This window comes from Pteronotus mesoamericanus, unplaced genomic scaffold, assembly GCF_021234165.1.
Source record: "Pteronotus mesoamericanus isolate MK-2021 breed Mesoamerican mustached bat unplaced genomic scaffold, CSHL_Meso_final contig_557, whole genome shotgun sequence".
NCBI lineage: Eukaryota > Metazoa > Chordata > Mammalia > Chiroptera > Mormoopidae > Pteronotus > Pteronotus mesoamericanus.
The window spans coordinates 5,213,170-5,231,800 of record NW_026555200.1 but is presented as its reverse complement, the minus strand read 5'-3'; the positions used below and the strand labels follow the sequence as shown (position 1 = coordinate 5,231,800).

Genomic DNA, 18,631 nt, shown 5'->3' with positions numbered 1-18,631 from the left:
CTTTATTATTATGTCACCTGTTGCCTGTCGCAGCAGAGCTGGGATTAAGACCTAGGTCCCAGTGCGGGGTTTTTGCCCGGCAGCGACCCGGAAGCTGCTCCGCTCTCCGGTGTGCGGGGCTTCCCTGCCCACCATCTTCTCATTCACTCCTTGTACCATTCAGGGAAGCGCTAAGGGCAGCCAGGCACCTGGCGTATAGCTTTGAAAATTAATTCTGGACTTGCTTACAGCTCTCTCTTTCTGCATCTAGTGAACGCAAAAGAAAAGGACAGAAAAGACAGGTATTTCTATTCCCTTCAGGAGGAAGTTCTGTTCTAACCTTGGCCCCACCTGGACTTCTGTACTGTGAGTCAGCCACAGACCAGGATCCCCTTTGCGGGATGTGGGAGAGTATAAAAAGAACCGAAGTGTTAAGGCCTGGCTGGCACAAAACGGGCAAATATGGAAGCAACACAAGGGGGAAAAAACAAGTTTATATAAAGAATCTATAGTAAAAATCTAACATAGGAAAATATTTACATACAAGATAAAGTAGATTGTGGCATCATTTAAAATTTTGGAGTAACATTCCATTACTGCATTCAAAAATATTGTGATTATGATTTAACACCCAACTTCCAATAGGACAAAACCACTCTAGTGGGACATTGGCTAACATGGAAGTATGTGTTAAAACCTGTATTACAGAGTAATCTGTGAGACTGGTGTGATGGAATTGCACAGGTTACTTGAATCAGTCACAGCTGGGCCACTAAGTTGCCATGAACTAGCTGTGTGGCTTTTGTAATTAAACATCTGCTGAACATATTAGATGCCAGCAACTGTTAGGTGATGTGAAGCAAAAATAAAAAATAAAAAAATAAAAAAAGAGTACTGGTGGAGCTAAGCCTCATTCCCAAGCATCTGTTGTTGGAGGTGGCAGGGTTCAGTGCTGAGGTCAAGATGCCTGGGCACCGGGGAGACTTCTGAGAAGACATGTGGGACATGATATTGATAATGCCCTGGACCGACGGTTCACCATCACTTGGCCTCTAGTTCCTGAGCCGTAGAGGAAGGGGTTCAATGACACGATGTCGGAGCCAGGCCCATCACACCCCTGCAAGTACACATCCCATCGGCTCCCTCTGCTCCCATTTCTTCACCTGCAGAAAGAGGCTGTTTCCCACACAGGACCGTGTGAGGACCAGCATTTCCTGGCACCCACTACACTTGCCCAAATACCAAAAGAGTAAACCTCGGTCCCAGAGTTGAGGGATACGATGCATAAGCTCCACGTGCACGGCAGCGATGGGAGGAAGGAGTGATGGACCCTCGGACAACAGGGGTCAAAGTGCCTGCAACACTGGAAAGTGCGGCCCACCCGGACCCACCATCCCGCAGGGCGCCGCAGAGCAGAGCCCCGGCCCTGCATGTCCTCTGCCTCGGGCGGCTCCACTCAGCCCCCACCGCCTGCCCCGGATCCCCTACCCCCGACCCCCTCCGCCGGTCCCGACGCCCCCAGCCCTCTGTGCCAGTCCCGCCGCACCCTGAACGTTGTCATCGATGTGCTCGGCGCTCTCCCGAATCGTGCGCCGGGAGTGGGCGGGCCCGTTGCCTCAGGTGGTGTAACAGGCGTCAGGGAGGACCAATGGCGTGCCTGCATGGCTCCACCCTTTCCCTCCGATTGGCCAGTGCCGGAAAGCCGCGGCTGTGGCCTCGGGAGACAAGTCACAGTGGAACTCAGCCTGGGTGGCTGGTACCGTGCGTTCCTTGCTCTCCTCCTCTCTTCACTCCTGCCAGTTCCGCCGTCGCCCCAGCCGCCGCCATGGCCCAGTGAGTGACGCCCCGCGGGAACTTTTGGAGAGTCGGCTCAAAGGGTGGAGCCGTCCCCGGCGTCGCTTCGGCACCGGGGGTCGCCTGAGTCTGGCCTCGTGATGCCCGGAGCTCCGGATCCCTGGGGTCTCAGCACCCTCCGGCTCGGGCCCCAGAGCTCCCCGCACGCCGAGCCAGCCCCGCAGCCTCCCGTTTCCCGGGAGTCAGACCCCTGCTCCTCGCGGCTGCGCGGAGGATCCCCATTGCTAGAAAGGGCGGGGTGGGGGGCAGGCTTGGCCGGGGGAATCCGGGGCCCGATCCGGAGGGGAGGGGCTGGATGGCCGGTCTTTTTCTCTCTGTGGGAGACGGGGACGCCTGGAACAATCATTGCCGGATAGACTAGAGCTTACGCGCTGTGAATGCTCTCCTACGTGGAGTTTAGTTCATCTCAGGAGAACCGGAGGCTCCTTGAAGTGGCAGAGCGAGGGGTGGTCTGTCTGTAGTTTCACCGGAGGCTACAGGCCTGGGTATTCTAGGTAAATTTTCTAGGGGGTTCTAGAGTGTAAAAGGGAGTAGGGGGCAGAGAAGTTTAAACAAGTTATTTCTCGGCAAAAGCTGGAAAACTCCGGGTCCCTGAGTTGGAATGGATTAAGTGGAACTGATACATTCCTCTTTATTCCTTTTTCTGATCTTTCAGAGCTGATATTGCACTGATTGGACTGGCTGTCATGGGCCAGAACTTAATTTTGAACATGAACGACCATGGCTTTGTGGTAAGTCACAAGGAACATGCTCTTCTCCTATGGGTTCTTGGTGTGTGTTAGCCTGAGTGCTGGTGACCTGCTGAAGTCAAAGATCCCAAATAGCCTGGAGCATATTCCTCTTTACACATTCCCTGTTGCTGCTTAGGACAATTTTGCAAAAGAAGAAGCACCACTTTACATGGGGGGGCGGGCGGAGGGGGGGCAGCGCACAGTTCTCTGAGAAAGAGTCCAGCTAAACGTATCTGTCAGTCCTATAAGGTTTGCAGCCTGAATACACCTGTCAGTACCTAGAGGGGAGGTCTTACTGGGTAAGGAGACCTGGGGATTGTGAGAAGTTTAGGTGCAAATATGAAACTGGCTTGGATACAAGGGTTATCAGAGACAAAAAAAATATCAGTCTGGAACCAGCTGATTCCTAGATTTGCATTCTAACCAGTGGTGACCTATATGCCAGCTTGATACACCTTAGGGTAGTTGACCTTTGCTTATACAGGGTGGGGCAAAAGTAGGTTTGCCGTTTTGTATCATTACTGCATTATTTTCCGTAGGAACAACTGTAAACCTACTTTTGCCCCACCCTGTCTTCAGTTCTCTGCCGTTTTGTTCACTGGAAATGACTTTACAGTGATCAGTCAGCACCTGGGCAGGGCAAGGCAAAGGCAGAGTCCAGCCTCCCCAAAACCTGGGGCTGAATAGAAATGTCATTGTCACTGGGTCCACTCTCTGACTGTTTAGTATGCCCGAGGTCTCCTAATCGACTTTTTGGCCTTTTAGGTCTGTGCTTTTAATAGGACAGTCTCCAAAGTTGATGATTTCTTGGCCAACGAGGCAAAGGGAACCAAGGTAGTGGGTGCACACTCCCTGGAGGAGATGGTCTCCAAGCTGAAGAAGCCGCGGCGGATCATTCTGCTTGTGAAGGCTGGCCAGGCTGTCGATGACTTCATCGAAAAATTGGTGAGGCCAACTCTGCTCCCGACTGCTACCTATGTGACAACTTGTCTCATTCTTTCCTTTAGCTATTTCACTTCTTTTTACTTAAGAATACTTACCCCTTTCAGTTTCTGGGTATAAACTACTCAGTTCCAACAAAATAATTGCTTCAATGGCTCAGTGTTGGTTAACCTGATTGGCCCTAATTAAGTAACAACATATCCTCAGGTGGTAATACTTACATATACATAAAATTCTGAGGACATCAAGAAGCATTTGCTTTTTGTTTGTTTTTTTCTTTTTATTTTTTTAGAGAAAGAAAGAAAAACATCTCTTTGTTGTTCCATGTATTTATGCATTCATTGGTTGATTCTTGTATGTGCTCTGACCAAGGAACGAACCAGCAACCTTGGTGTATCAGGACAATGCTCTAACCAATTGAGCTATTTGGCCAGGGCTCAAGAGACATTTCAATAAGAATTTATTAACAAGAGTAGAAACGATACAGTCATGCGCCATTTAACGGCGAGTACATTCTGAAAAATGCATTATTAGACCATCTCCTCATCGTGTGAACATCGCAGAATGCCCTAACACAAACCCGGGTGGTGTGGCCTGGCCTGCTGCTCCAGGGCTGCAAGTCTGCACAGGACGTCACTATACAAAACAACACAAGAGCAAATCAGTCGCAAGAATAAACGATGAAATCAGGAGACGCGAGATGTGTGAGGTACGCGGCTGCTGCTGTTACACAGCATGCTTTTCCACAGCAAACAGTTTTTTAATATGTAGAATGAATGCACAGACACATGACAATAAAAGGCATAGTATAGTCAGTACACAAGCGAGTAACCTGGTCATTTGTTATCATTCAAGTCTTACATACCGTACATAATTGTACGCTCTATACTTTTATTGGACTGGCAGTGCAAATTTGTTTACACCAGCTTCAGCACAAAACTCGTGAGTACGGGCTGTGCTGTGGTGTTAAGATGGCTATGGCATTCCTAGGTGACGGGAATTTTTCCACTCCATGATTATCTTTTAAAAATTTTTCAGCCCTGGCTGGTGTGTGGTGTGGCTCAATGGATTGAGCGCTGGCCTGTGAACCAAAAGGTCACCGGTTCGATACCCAGTCAAGGCACATGCCTGGGTTGCAGGCCAGTTCCCTAGCAGGGGGCATGTGAGAGGCAACTGATCAATGTATTTCTTGCACATCAGTGATATTTCTCTGCCTCTTTTGCTCCCTCCCTTCCCTCTTTCTAAAAATGAAGAAAATCTTTTTAAAAAATCTTTTTTTAACTTAGTGATTTTTTAGAGAGAGAGGAAGGGAGATGGAGTGAAACATCGATTTGTTGTTTCCCCCATTTATGCATTCATTGGTTGATCCCTGCACGTGCCCTGACTAGGGGTCAAGCCCACAGCCTTGGCACATCAGGAGGACACTCTAACCAAACTGAGCTACCTGGCCAGGGCTCCGTTATAACTTACAGGACTACCGTGGTATATGTGGTCCCTCACTGATCAAAATGTGGTTATGCGATGCCTTAGTGGGCCATATTGTGGACATGTTTTGACTGTGTATTATGACTGTTTAGTACTATTCACTAATAAACCTCGGTGCCCAAATTTTGCAATGGACTTTATTTTTCTCTATGTTCCTATGAAGCAACAATTCTCAAATCATTGTAAAATTTAATATAAGCGACAAGAGATCTCCTTCAGGAATCCTAGGAACTACACACTGGGTACTTATTTTTGCGCCACACAATTTGTTGCCTTTAGAAAGTAAATCTTTGTTGGAGGAAAACAAATATGAATCTGGACTGTGGTGGCCATGCCGGGACAGGTGGGTGGGTGCCTCGTGCTGAGTCCCCAGAGGCCGGAGAGGCAGGCCCCAGCTGTTGTCTGGTCCCCGATCGTCAGCCGCGGTGGCGCGGGCTTCTTGGAGGCGCTGTGCCTGGCCCTTTAACACATTGCAGTCTGGCCCTCTCTGAGGCTGTCCTCCCCCATAGCCCTACTCCTGGGGCTACGGGACAGCGGGCCCATGCCAGTGGGTGGTCATTACCGCCTCTCGTGCTTGTGGGTTGTCCGTTCTTGACCCAACTTGTTCCCACCGGAGCCCTGCTTGCCAGTCTCCCGCTGGATTGGCTGTGGCAGGGGGCTGCTGGTGGGGACAACAGCAGCTCCTGGCCAAAGCACTGTCGCTGTAAGCTGTTTCTGGGATGCCTGTAAGGCCCCCACCTTCAGCATACCCCTGGGGAAAGAGCGCCCTGCGTTACCTGGGAGGCATTTCCTCTCCCGTGGTGAGTGGAGACCACCTCGTTGTGCCAGGGCCCCGCAGCCTCGGGGTGCTTTTCCGGGGCGGGGGGAGCACATGGCTGGAGGGAGCTTGTGGAAGTTATTTCTTGCGATAGTGGAAAACCATTCTGCAGGAAGAGCTCTGAGAAAACCAAGGCATTGGCCATCTGGAAGAAGTGTCCTGGGAGAAATGCGGCGACAATAAACAAAGGCAGGGGCAGACATTCCCTCTGCGGAGGGGCGGTGTCAACACCGGGCTGTTTCTGCAGGGGAGGACTCTGTAACCACTGTGTTACCATTTTTAGGAGAAAATGACCTAGAAAGGACAACATTGTGATACAGGACATAGCAAGCTGCCCATGATTGGCTGTAGACGGAATGGCCTGGAACATGGTAGATCGTTCTTCAGCAGAGCAGAATGCTCTGTGACGTTAACTGCAGCCTTGAAGGGGGAGACTGATAGCGAACAGCAATGCTGGCCGGTCAGCGCTCCACAGGGAGGCGGTCCCGTCCAGGCCTGTTGGGAATAGAAACCAGGCGGACGGTTCACAATGAATTACAGAACTGTCCGAGTAGGTTCCGTTTGCTGTGAAGTCTTAGGCCACTTCCAAAGGATTATTTCAGCTGTGGAGAGTTCTGTCTGGGTCGCTAGCCCTAACAGTTTACATACGGTCCAGCTCTAGCCACAGAGGGGAATATTGAATATTAAATAATAACATACTTGTAGGCGGGATTTATGTGGGATAAAACCTGTTTGAGTTGGCTAAGGTATGTGCTTTACCATTTTTGTCTTCGATGTCCTTGGTCTCCTAATGCCGGCGTGTGGTTACAGGTGCCATTGTTGGACGCCGGTGACATCATCATTGATGGAGGAAATTCTGAGTACAGGGATACCACGGTGAGTGTCCTTCAGTCCACTTCTCCCAGGTTCTGAGAGCATTCCAGCAAAAAAGGTTCGCGTCGCACGAGTCGCACAAGCGACAGGAGTGGGCTGGCCTTCCATGGTGAAGACCGTGGGGGCTGGTGCAGTCGTTCTCAGCCCTCGCTTCTGCTCAGACACTTGATGGAGGACGTTCTTGCCCATCTCCTAAGCTCGGATGACTCCGCATAGACACAGCAGGCCGAGAGTTGGCAGCCTCCCCCCGAGCCTCCCCCACCGAGGTGCGGCCTGGCAGCGTGTCACGTGGTCGAGGACCAGCGTGCCAGTGCTCTTGTGCTGGGAGCAGTCCCCGCACGGCCTCCAGGGCTGAGCGCAACACGTTGCTTTGCTCTTGCACTAAACCAACTCTTGACCAAGTCTAAACAAGGTCTCTTCCGGGAAAATGAGAATGTATGATTGATTGGCGTTATTACTGTCTTTGGGGATAGAGCAGCATTCTTAAACTTCCGTGGATTTTTCTTTTTCTTTTTTTTCTTTTTTTTTTTTAATTTTATTGATTCTTAGAAAGAAGGAAAGGGAGGGGGAACGAGAGGGAGAGAAACATTGATGTGTGAGAGAACCATCAGTCAGTTGCCTCTTGCACGCACCCCAACTGGGGACCAGGCCTGCAACCCGGGCACGTGCCCTGACTGGGAATCGAACCGGCGACCTTTCACTTTGTGGCATGACACCCAACAAACTGAGCCGCACTGGTCAGGGCGGATTTTCCTTTTAACTTCCAGGCTGAGGGGATCCCATTTCTTTAATGACCAGGTTATCCTTGGGTCCCTGGGTCATTTCCGGTCTAGTGTGGGATCTCCATGCCTGTCATACCTCCATTCATTCGCTGGGAGAAACTTACTTTATGGTAGCGTAACGAGTTACTTTTCACCCGTGTAGAGACGATGTCGAGACCTCAAGGCCAAGGGAATCTTGTTTGTGGGGAGCGGTGTCAGCGGTGGAGAGGACGGGGCCCGGTATGGCCCGTCACTTATGCCCGGAGGGAACAAAGAAGCCTGGTGAGTGCCGACTGTGCCGCTCGCATTTCAGCGCAGGGAGCCTGGCCTTTGAGAAGGGGTGAGCCCCGGCCCTTCAGCTGCGTGGTGTCTGCCATGGTGCCTGCGTGTCAGACACAGGAGATGCTGGAAGTGCCCGTCTGTATGTTCCGTTGCTTTGACTCAGTGTATGTGCGTACTCTTCCTCTGCCTTTCCTTCGTGTTGTTCCTGCCGAGGCTGATCCCGCCAGTTCTACGTAGGCTGAAAGGGTCACAGGCTCTAAGGAAGCAGTTCAGAGGACATCCTGTGCCCTGTCTGGCTTTAGGAGCACGGTCTGCCTCTTTAACTGACGTATGGCCCTAAAATAACTTGGTTTAATAATAGTGAGTGGTGGAAAGATCTGGCGGGGCCTCTGAGGCCCCTTTTGTCCCTGGGAATGGGGTGGAGATGTTTTATTTGATTTGGGGAAAAACAAGTTGTATGCTGTTCGCTGTGCTGTGTATGAGAGGAAGCGTTGGCCGTAGGAGGGGAGGTGCCCTGGGGATGGGAGGGAAGGGGTGTACAAGGCGTTGGGGGGGCCGCGAGCGGGACAGAGAGTCCGAACGAGGCACGAGTAGTTGGCTGTTCATGACAGGCTGGCTGTGCCCGCGCCTGAGACTGCAGGAAAAGAAGAAGCCGGACAGGGGCGCCGGGTGGAGAGAGGAGGAGAGAAGGAGGGGTCCCTCTGAGGGAGACGTGGAAAGGCGGTATTCTTTTTAGAATGAGTTTGATTTCCACGTTCTCTCGAATTATATTAAACATTAACGTAAGGAGTGCTCAAACCTGACCCCCAAAGGCGAAGGCTTTACTGGGGAAGGTTATTCTTTACCTTACCTCTCCGATGAGTGCGTCTCAGGGTTTGCTTCTGGATGATAAATCTAGAAGTAAAGACTTTCCTGCTTCTCAAAAGCTTAAAGGTACTTATCTAGGGGTACTTGCCCAGTGGCTTTTGGAAATGCAGACAATACATGTGAAAATATTTGACCAGCAAAGGGGCTGAATTGCCCATCATGCACTTTCTCACATAGTCTCATGGGGGATGGAAGTGGCACTTTTACCTGAAACACTCAGTAAAAGATGCGTGAAGTTCTAAGGTGTAGGGTGTTGCTGTCTTAGCTTCCCCATCCTAAGTGTTGACTTTACAACCCTGTCAGATTTTTGTGTCTTTCCCAAAAACTTAGTGTGGGAGGCTCTGCTGGTCACCGGGGAGGAGGAGGACAGGGCGTCGGGAGTTGTTAGGGCCTCCTGGGGGCGCCGTGGGGGCGAGCCGAGCAGCCGCCCTCGGCCCTGCCGCCCGGTCCCCTGCGCAGTGGCGCTGGGCCTGCGCCGTGCAGCCTGACTGATGACACGGGGCCTCGAAGCAGCGCTCCTGGGGCTGCTGTTGGGGCTGCAGCCTCCGGGGCTTTCACGATGCGCCCCACTTTTTGCCGGTCTTCTCAAAGCTTAGAGAGAAAATTGGGGTTGGGGAGGTGTCCTTGAGTATTCAGGGAGGTCTCGGCCTGTTTCCTCAGCGGCTGACCCATGTGCCCTCTTTCCGCAGGCCCCACATCAAGACGATCTTCCAGGGCATCGCTGCGAAAGTAGGAACCGGAGAGCCCTGCTGTGACTGGGCAAGTGCTGGGCCCCCTCCAGCCAGGCGGCAGCGTGACACGATGGTGGCCAAGGGCGCAGGGCCCCCTGGGTCCCAGCGGGTGGCTTTGTGGCAAAAAGCTTCTCAATCTTTAAGTCGCTAGTACAGCTGGGGTCTAAAATGCGTGCCTGTTGCCCACGTCCTTATATCTGAATGGCATATTCATAATCTCGAGGTTGATTCTAAAAGCAGCCCCCCTCAAATCACCCGAAAGACGGGTTCCTTAAAGGGGAACAGGAAGGAGGAGGTGAAGTAAGATTTTTTCGCCATGTTTCTTTGTGACTGAGGAAAGAATGTCAAAACCAAAAGTGGGGCTTGCGCACCTCGGTGGTGCTCTGTGCTCGTGGCAGCCCTCTGGCCCGAATGCACAGTGGCCGGGGCTCGTCACGTGCACCTCTCCTTCCTGTGCTTTGTCATGCTATTGAGATAAATGGTGTCCCTTCCTGCAGCCTCACGAGGCTTGGGAGGCCCAGGCGGTAATTCTGGCTCTCCCTGAACTGACCAGGCAATGGGAGGCGAGCCGCCTTCCCTACGTGGACTGTCGTTTTCTCACCTGTACAGTACAGGATTGGACTGGACACGCTCCAAGATCTCTTCAGCTCCTAATCGCCGTTCGTTGTGTATCAGCGCTGCGCGATGCTATTTTATTCTATTAGATCCATTTTACATGCGACGGGAGGCAGGGGTGAAACACGGACTGAGGCGTGTGCGCGAGGAGCGAGGGACCGCAGCCTCTGAGGCTCCTGGGCCTCGCAGGGCCTGGCGCCTGTGGCTCTAGCGGCGCAACTGGTCCTGCACCTCGGCCGGTGGCCTCTGACCTGAATCGTGCCGCGTAGGGGTAGGGGGAGGCCAGGGCTGTGATTTACAGCGTTGGCTCATTTCCTCTTTAGTGTGAAGGTTTGGGGAGGGAGCTTTCATTCCCTGACAATAAAAGCACAGCAGCTGCTTTTTAGATGCACTTAGGACGAAATTGGGAAGAAAAGAACAGTACGTGCCCTTATGTATCTTGATTAAGTCGGGTTGCCTTTCCACAGCTCCATGGCTTAGTCTCAGGGTATCGAAGACGCTGGTATCCACACAAAAAGCGGGGACTCTAGTTCCTTTTTTTATTTTTATTTTTTAGTTCATTTTTGGAGTGAGAGGAAGGATGAAGTGAAGTAAGATGTCATTAGCCGTGTTACCTCATGGTCCCAGAAAGTGTCAAAACCAGAGGGAGTAAGTGAGCAGTGGAAACCAATAAAGGAAGCTTCCGATGCGGCTGTCCCCGCGGTGTCCACACCAGAAGCAGTGACGGCCAGCGCAGAGCCCCAAACAGCTGGGCCGCTGGCCGGTGCCGCCAGCGCGGAGAGGGGCGCACGGGGCTGCGGGTTGGCTGCCGTTAACTATTTGACCCCTGTTGCCCGCCCTGTTCTGATGCCTTGCCCTCCAGACAGCTTTCAGATAACGTGGCTTCCCACGTAGCATGCACAGGGACAGAATGTGTTGGCTGGACTGACAGGTGTGACCACCAAGGTCCGTAGTGAAATGTCTCCTCATGAGTTCGTAAACTGCACTGCGACCATATATGCCTTGGCAGCTCTCCTATAAAGTTGGTGTCTTGTCAACTCTGAGGCTCCAGCGAGAACACAGTTCTGTGCTTTTATGAGGCTGTGGGCCAGACCTGGGACCGAAGGGCCTTTTTGTCTCTCAGCAGCCGTTAGGAACAACTACAGTATGTGTACATCTTTTTCAAGAGTACAGTGATTTACTTAGCCAACTTGTTGTCGCTTCCAATTGCTAGAAGAGTGGGACCTTCCCCCCAGCAAGTGAGTGGGGGCTGGGAGTGGGGAGTTGCTTTTAATAACAATGAGAAAGAACAGAAATGTAGGCTGATGAGTTTTAGGGGCTTTTAGTGAATTGAGGGGCTTTGCAAACTCTTTAGAGGAATGAATTTGGAATTAGTTTACAGAAACGCTGGACTGGATTGAAGCTTGCATTGAATTTTTATAGATTGAGTATTATTTTAAAATGCTATCACTATTTGCCTCGCACTTGCTGTTTTCTCTGTGGGGTGGGAGCCTCGGTGAAGAATTCGATGCAGCTTTTCTGGTGCGTTCTCTGCTCTCTGACGGGCCCCTGGGCGCTTGCGGCTCTGACAGGTGGGAGAGGAGGGAGCAGGACACTTTGTGAAGATGGTGCACAACGGGATCGAGTACGGGGACATGCAGCTGATCTGCGAGGCCTACCACCTGATGAAGGACATCCTGGGCATGGAGCACAAGGAGATGGCGCAGGTGGGTGAGGGCCCTGCCCCCGCGGTCACAGTGAAGCCCGCCTCGTTCTTTTTCCTTCGGTTGCTCTGGTGGGCTCGGCCTAATTCAAGGGAAGCAAGCCGTCAGGTGCAGGACTGTCAGATATGACAGCCGGTCGCTGAGCCAGCCGTTCCCACCGCTGCGTGACCCGTCCTGTGTGTTGGGCACCGCGCTTCCCAGGCGTGTCTCATCGGACCTCAACGTGGTCCCGTGTGGGAGGTGCAGGGAAGCCTCCTTTTCCGACCCGGTCGGGACTGGCATCTGACAGCCTGTCCCCCGCCATCCTGTTACGGAAATGTTCGCACGCAGCCGAGGGGAGGAAGGCGACGGGGAGCGGTCACACAGGCTCGCAGATTCGGCCGCTAGCACCTCGCTGCACTTCGCCAACCCTGGCCGTTGGTTCGCCGATGGGGCCTTTTCCTTTCAGTTCCTCTGATGAGACCTCTGGCTGTCCTTCCTTTCACCTAGAATTTCTAGTTTCAGTTATTTCAAGTGGAACATGATTTAAAGACATATTTTTCTAATTTTTAAATTTGTGTCATCCCCGCTTATGTTGTTTCACTGACGTGCCCTTGCTCTTCTTTCCAAGACAATTTAGTTTTCTTTTCATTCATTTATTATTATTTTAAAGTTTATTTTAGAGAAACATCGATTGGTTATTTCGCTTATGTATGCATTCCTCTGAGCCCTGACCGGGGATCACACCTTGGTGACTTGGGACGAGGCTCTATCCGACTGAGCTACTGGGCCAGGGCTGACTTAGCTTTCATAGAAGCAGCGCTTTTTTGGTGCGCGTTCATATTTAATTGGTTTACATGATATTTAGTGTATTCATTCAATACATGTATACGAGTGCTTTAATGTGTGCTAGGCACTGTTCTGAATGTTGGAGGTACAATAGTTGAAAACAGAACGAAGCCCCTGCCCTCATGGAGGCGGGAAGACAGACAGCAAAGGTTAAAGCCAGAGTGGTAGCTAGTGAGCGAGCGCTGTTCTAAAGAACGGCACACTGGTGTAGGAGGCAGATCTAGACTGGGCAGTCAAGGAAGGCGTCTGAGGAGGGGACACGTGCAGACGCCCTCCACGCGAGGGGCGGGGCGTGGTGGTGTGGGGAGAGCAGTCGTGGTCAGAGAGGAGGCACAGCCGGGTCAGAAAGTGGCAACCGCGGCGGCCGGGAGCAGGGGCCGCGGCCGCGCGGGGCAGGGAGAAGGGCCTGCCAGCCTCGCTTGCGGAGCCCCCTGTGCGCGTCGACCTGGGCCGAGGAGAAGCCTGAGTCCGTCCATGGAGCGTCCCCTGCCTAAACGAACCCTTGTCTCTCGTCCTGCACGTAGGCATTTGAGGACTGGAATAAGACCGAGCTAGACTCGTTCCTGATTGAAATCACGGCCAATATCCTCAAGTTCCAAGACAGCGACGGCACCCCCCTGCTGCCCAAGATCCGGGACAGCGCGGGGCAGAAGGGCACGGGGAAGTGGACCGCCATCTCGGCCTTGGAGTACGGCGTGCCCGTCACCCTCATCGGTAATGGGGCGTTTCCCGGGCCCTCGCGCTCCGTTCTGAGCTCACTGTCCTGGGGGACAGCGGGGGGGGGGCTGGCTCCTGAGAGCCGGGTCCTGTGTTAGGTCTGGCCAGTCCCCGCCAGCTTTCAGGGGACCTGCTGCTCTTCGCGCATGAAGCCGGTGTTGGGGAGGCCGGAACTGCTTTCAGTCTCTTCTTTGTGATCCTCTTCCCAATCGTAGGAGCCTTGGGATAAATTCAGAAGCTTCTGTATTTCATACCCAATTTTATCTTCGGGATAGTTTTGATGATTTAAATATAGTCAGTGACCAAAATCGTTTTTTTTAAAGATTTTATTTATTCACTTTTTTTAAGAGAGAGGGGAAGGGAGGGAGAAGGAGAAGGAGAGAAACATCAACATGTGAGAGATACATGGTTGCCTCCCATACACCCCCAACTGGGAGCCTGGCCCACAACCCAGGCCTGTGCGCTGCCTGGGAAGAGAACGGGCGACCTGTCGGTGCACAGGCCGCCTCTCAGTCCACAGAGCCGCACCAGCCAGGGCTGAATCTTCTTAATGGGCAAAAGAACTACAGTCTTTCTTGCAGAAGTTCCCAGAGTAGCATCAGTTTATATACTCGGCATTTATTATTTTTTGCTGAGGTTTTCCTCCCAAATATTTAAAAATTAAAATATTACCTGTACTTTTCAAGTCCCTTAATATTCTTTTCCTAAGTTGCTTCCTCTTCTTTTGGGAAAAAACTGCCTTGGAGTGAGTGTGTTCCCTTCCCGTCCATGTTGTTTATCTTATATTAACAGCAAAGCGCAAACTCAGAAAGATGTACTGAGAAGGAAATCCTAAAGCAGAAATAAACAACAGATCATAAAAGGACTAACAAAAGTACAAGTAGTTTCTTTAAAATAGAACAGATAGGCTTCTGGCAGATTGAAAACGGAGAATGAGAAAAGGCGCCTCGCGGGCTTCACGCACCTCTGCTCCCGCAGACGGCTCCCTCTGGGGTAAAGCAGAACTTCTTGTTCTCCCAGAGGCGGCTGCCTTCCCAGCCCGCCTCCTGCCCCCTTTAGATTTCCTCCTGTGCCCCTTGAACCGGGTGCTGGGAAGGCCCCCAGTTCAGGAGGGAGGAGGTGGCTTGGTCCCGCTCCATACAGAAGGGAGGTGGGTGCTTTTTAGCTAATCTGAGTGACACCGTAGGTGGGGACCAAGGGGCCAGTAGCTGGGAGCAGTTTACTTATTGCTGACTCAAATATGAGTATTAGTCTCCAACAGAATTTTACTCTCATTTTAGAGGCTGCACCCTTACTGCCAGTGGAAGGCAGGCTAGGTCCCCGCCCTGGGTGGTGGAGCCCTTTTGTCTGCAGAGCTGGTGGGGAAGCCAGCCCTGCGGCTAAGCCGGTTGCGCCATGCTCGCCTCCTTGCGTCAGCTCTTACCAAGCTTCCGCCCGCAAATGCTAAGTCATCGTGTGTGTGCGCGGCTGGGGTGACCAGCAAGGGCAGAGGCACCAGCTTCATTCTGGTTATAGTACAAATTGTCAGTCGAGCGAGTGCCTTTTCTAAGGGATGATGCTGCAAGATTCTGGATATCTTAGCACTCAGATACTCCTTTGAGGTGCTTCTCATTCCAATGAGGTAGCACTGTGTCCATTTGGCGGTGCCTATGGACACGCTGACCACTAAGCTGGAGGCACCTCATCCTGCAGCGCTCCAGATGGTGCATTTTTTACAAGCGGGAGGCCCGCCCCTGCACCAGCAAAGAGAGGGCGGCTCACTTTGTTGTGATAGCCGCCTTCTGCGGGGGTCCGGGCCGCGCCGGGGCCTGCCCATCGGGGGCTCCGCGAATGGAGGCTCCTGAGGGTGAGGCTGTAGGCGTTGCTTCCCCGTGACACCGTCACTTCGCCCGGGTGGTGCTTCAAAAGGAAAGACATCGAGTCCTTGGTGAGCATTTAAAAATCGAAGTCCTTGCAATTAAAATTGAAATTTCACTCATGGATCAACACCGAGTAAGTCTGGATAATAGTGGTTTTACAACTTTATTTTTCCCTGAAAACTCCCCTTTGAATTTCATGTTGATATTCATGGTTGGATACCTGTATCTGTTGGAAAATTGACTTGGAGGCCTAGTTATCGAGTTAACTGTGTAGAGCTTTTTATAAAAGTTCTTTTTGATCCAGGTGAAATTTTACGGCAAAAGGTTGAGACTTTGCACTCTTGGAACAGCTGGAAGTCTTGCTCCGTTTCTGTTTTCCCTCATCCTCTCCAGCTTGTGTGTCCTCTTTTTCCTCTGGGTTGACGTGTGAACTTTGGTAAAATGTTATCCCCCCTGCCCGTGCCCCCGTAGGAGAAGCCGTCTTTGCCCGATGCTTGTCATCGCTGAAAGACGAGAGGATCCAGGCTAGCAAAAAGCTGAAGGGGCCTCAGAAGACCCAGTTTAAAGGCGATAAGAAATCATTCCTGGAGGACATTCGCAAGGTGGGGCCTGTCCCTGGGAAGGCAGTGGGGGCGGGGCTGTTTCAGGAGAAGAGACGAGTCCACAGGGTGGAGGTGGAATCAAGTGCGGCTTCCGGTGGTCTCACGTGCAGCCTTGTCCCACCCCCTTGTCCTTGCGGGGTCTGCGCTGCCCCGTGGCAAGGCTAGCAGGCGCCAGGGGTCACTTTGCTGACCGCAGCTCTCATCCAACTTTGTGCCACCCTCCAGGCCCTCTACGCGTCCAAGATCATCTCTTACGCGCAAGGCTTCATGCTCCTGAGACAGGCAGCCACTGAATTTGGCTGGACCCTCAACTATGGTGGCATTGCCTTGATGTGGCGGGGCGGCTGCATCATCAGAAGGTATGTGATGGGGGGTGCCGGCTGGGCTGCCGGGCCGGAGAATGGAGGTCTGAGGGCACTGCGCCCCGGGTCGCTGCAGCCGGTGCCCTTCGTCCTCTCCTGGGTACGTGGCCCAGAGACCGGTGTAGACAGTCACGTCCCAGTCTTCCTGTACAGCAGTTGTTCGAACTGTCGGGTTGGCCTAAAAGTCTGTTTAGTTTTTTCTGTAAAATAGAAAACACATTTTTCATTTTCACCAGTAACTTTATTGCTTTGGATATTTTGAGTGTGTCGGCCATCTCTGCTATCACGTCTAGTGGGGCGAGGCCAGGGGTGCAGCTGAACACCTTCCAGTGCATAAGGCAGCCCCACAGCAAAGATTCGGCCAAAATGTCAGTAGGACCAACAAACTTCGCAAAGCACTTCTGACACGTTCCATCAGTCACAGCACCTTCTCCATACACAACACAAATCTTTCTTTGCATTTCAGTTTCATTTTTACCTTTCTTGAAATAGTAAAGCATAATATGCCAAAGATGTTCCATATTTTCTTCCATCTTCAATATTAACGTGGCTGCACAAAAAATTCGCCAGTTTTGGTGCGTTTTTTTTTAAGTGCACGTGCTATGACAGCTGTCACAATACAGTCTAACAGAATTGTTTCAAATGAAGGTAAAGACAACTAAGGACAAGGTACAGAAAAAACTAAATGAACTTTCGGCCAGCCCGCTAGGTTGCCTGCACTAAGCAAACACTATGCTTTCCAAAGTGCCTCTGGGAGCGCTCCTGCCCTCTGGCCTTGCCGTTGGGGCTGCCGCTCTGCACTTGTAGGGAGCACACAGCTGGCTCTCAGGGCTGAGAAACGCACCTTCCCGCCCTCTAGCACCTACATCGGCATCCCGCTTCCTCCCCTGCTTCCTACCCGCGGTCAGCCTGCTATATGTGGTTAAGGTTCATTGACTTCTTCCCTCTCGATTATTTCAGCGTATTCCTAGGAAAGATAAAAGATGCATTCGATCGAAACCCAGGACTGCAGAACCTACTGCTGGATGACTTCTTTAAGTCAGCCGTTGAAAATTGCCAGGTAGGTGGCCAGAGCGGGGTGCGGGCTTCTGTCCCTGGGCTTCGCCCGGGGCGCCTGGCGGAAGGACCGCTCACCGCTCTGTGGGCTTTGTTTTCCGTGCAGGACTCCTGGCGGCGGGCAGTCAGCACGGGGGTGCAGGCGGGCATCCCTATGCCCTGCTTCACCACCGCCCTTTCCTTCTACGATGGCTACAGGCACGACATGCTGCCGGCCAACCTGATCCAGGTGAGTTTCGGGCGGAGGGGGCAACGGTGAGCCGGGCCAGGCGCCTGCGTGTCGTCCTGACCAGCCTCGCCTCTCGTTTTCCAGGCTCAGCGGGATTACTTCGGGGCTCACACCTATGAACTCTTAGCCAAGCCCGGAAAGTTTATCCACACCAACTGGACAGGCCACGGGGGCAGCGTGTCGTCATCCTCGTACAACGCCTAACTAGACCTGGGTCACCCCCCGCGATTCCATAGACATTCCATTTACCACACAACACTGCTTACGCGGCCCTTTGCCCTACTTGCTGCACAGATCTTTTAAAATAGTATCGTAAGAGGCTCCTGAAAGTCACCCCGAGCTCCCTTGGGGAGCAGTTCTGTGAGAGCCGTCCCGCCCCCTGCCCTTGCCTCCCGGGACTGACGGGGGATTGTCACGTGCTTCGTAGGAGGAGCCAGCTCCTTGAAGCTGTCACTGTCCACAGGTCCCCACGGATCAGGGAGGCCCCCTGAGTTCGCCTTGATAGAGCGATCACAGAGAAGGGAAGGGGTCTTATGGAATCTCTTCAGACTGGATCCTTTGTCTCATGCAGCCCGATTCCCTTTTCCTCTCCTTAATAAAAGCTACAGTGTATTTCAGCTTCTCTCCAGACTCGGATTTCCTCACCTCCGCCGCTCTGAGCAGCGGCCTACTTGCACGTGACATTTCAATCCGGTTTGCTTCTTTCCAGCCTTACTGTTTCCTCTTTGTTTTCTTAAAAAAGAAAGAAAAAGAAGGTTCCAGAAGAAGCCAAGAACTATTAAAGCTCCTATTGAAGAAGAACAATTAACTGCAAGAAAGGGTGAGGGGTGGCAGGGAGTGAGCAAACAGGAGGCTTGAATGTATTGTTTTTCTTTCCTTGAGCAATAGGTGTCTGGATGTTCATGGTATCAGTATCATTTTTTTTTTTAGAGGTATTATTTATTTATCTTTAGAAAGGAAGGCAGGGAGGGAGAAAGAGAGGGAAAGAAACATCAATGTGTGGTTGCCTCTCACATGCCCCCTACTGGGGATCTGGCCTGCAGCCCAGGCATGTGCCCTGACTGGGAATCGAACTGGTGACCTTTTGCAGCCTGGCACTCAATCTGCTGAGCCACACCAGCCAGGGCTACGGTACCATTCTTTATGCCGCTTTTTTTATGTCAGTTGCTTTGTCGTAAACACTTTAGAGTATTACCCTTAAATGATGGACTCGGCTTGGCCTGGTTCAGCCCCTCGCCCATGCCTGCCTCTCTGTCTGTCTGTCTGTCTCTTAACCAGGCCCCTGGATCTGGGGTAGGATTTTTAGCGACCTAAGCATGCTACTGGAATCGGACCTGT

At 52.1% G+C, this 18,631-nt stretch overlaps 1 protein-coding gene across 1 annotated transcript; it reads left to right on the top strand.

The window, feature by feature from the left end:
• Positions 1 to 1,693: 1,693 nt before the first annotated feature.
• On the top strand, positions 1,694 to 17,896 carry PGD (phosphogluconate dehydrogenase). The gene is made up of 13 exons (XM_054579772.1): positions 1,694 to 1,812; positions 2,489 to 2,564; positions 3,330 to 3,509; positions 6,619 to 6,684; positions 7,606 to 7,724; positions 9,281 to 9,350; positions 11,509 to 11,643; positions 12,993 to 13,182; positions 15,516 to 15,646; positions 15,872 to 16,005; positions 16,969 to 17,068; positions 17,171 to 17,293; positions 17,378 to 17,896. The coding sequence occupies exons 1-13, from the start codon at positions 1,805 to 1,807 to the stop codon at positions 17,495 to 17,497; spliced, it is 1,452 nt and encodes a 483-aa protein (XP_054435747.1). The 5' UTR covers positions 1,694 to 1,804; the 3' UTR covers positions 17,498 to 17,896.
• Positions 17,897 to 18,631: the final 735 nt, after the last annotated feature.

Coding starts and splice junctions, on each gene's coding strand:
- PGD (XM_054579772.1), top strand. Junction 9,351..11,508: donor GAGAGCCCTGCTGTGACTGG/GCAAGTGCTGGG, acceptor CGGCTCTGACAG/GTGGGAGAGGAGGGAGCAGG. Junction 13,183..15,515: donor CGTGCCCGTCACCCTCATCG/GTAATGGGGCGT, acceptor GTGCCCCCGTAG/GAGAAGCCGTCTTTGCCCGA.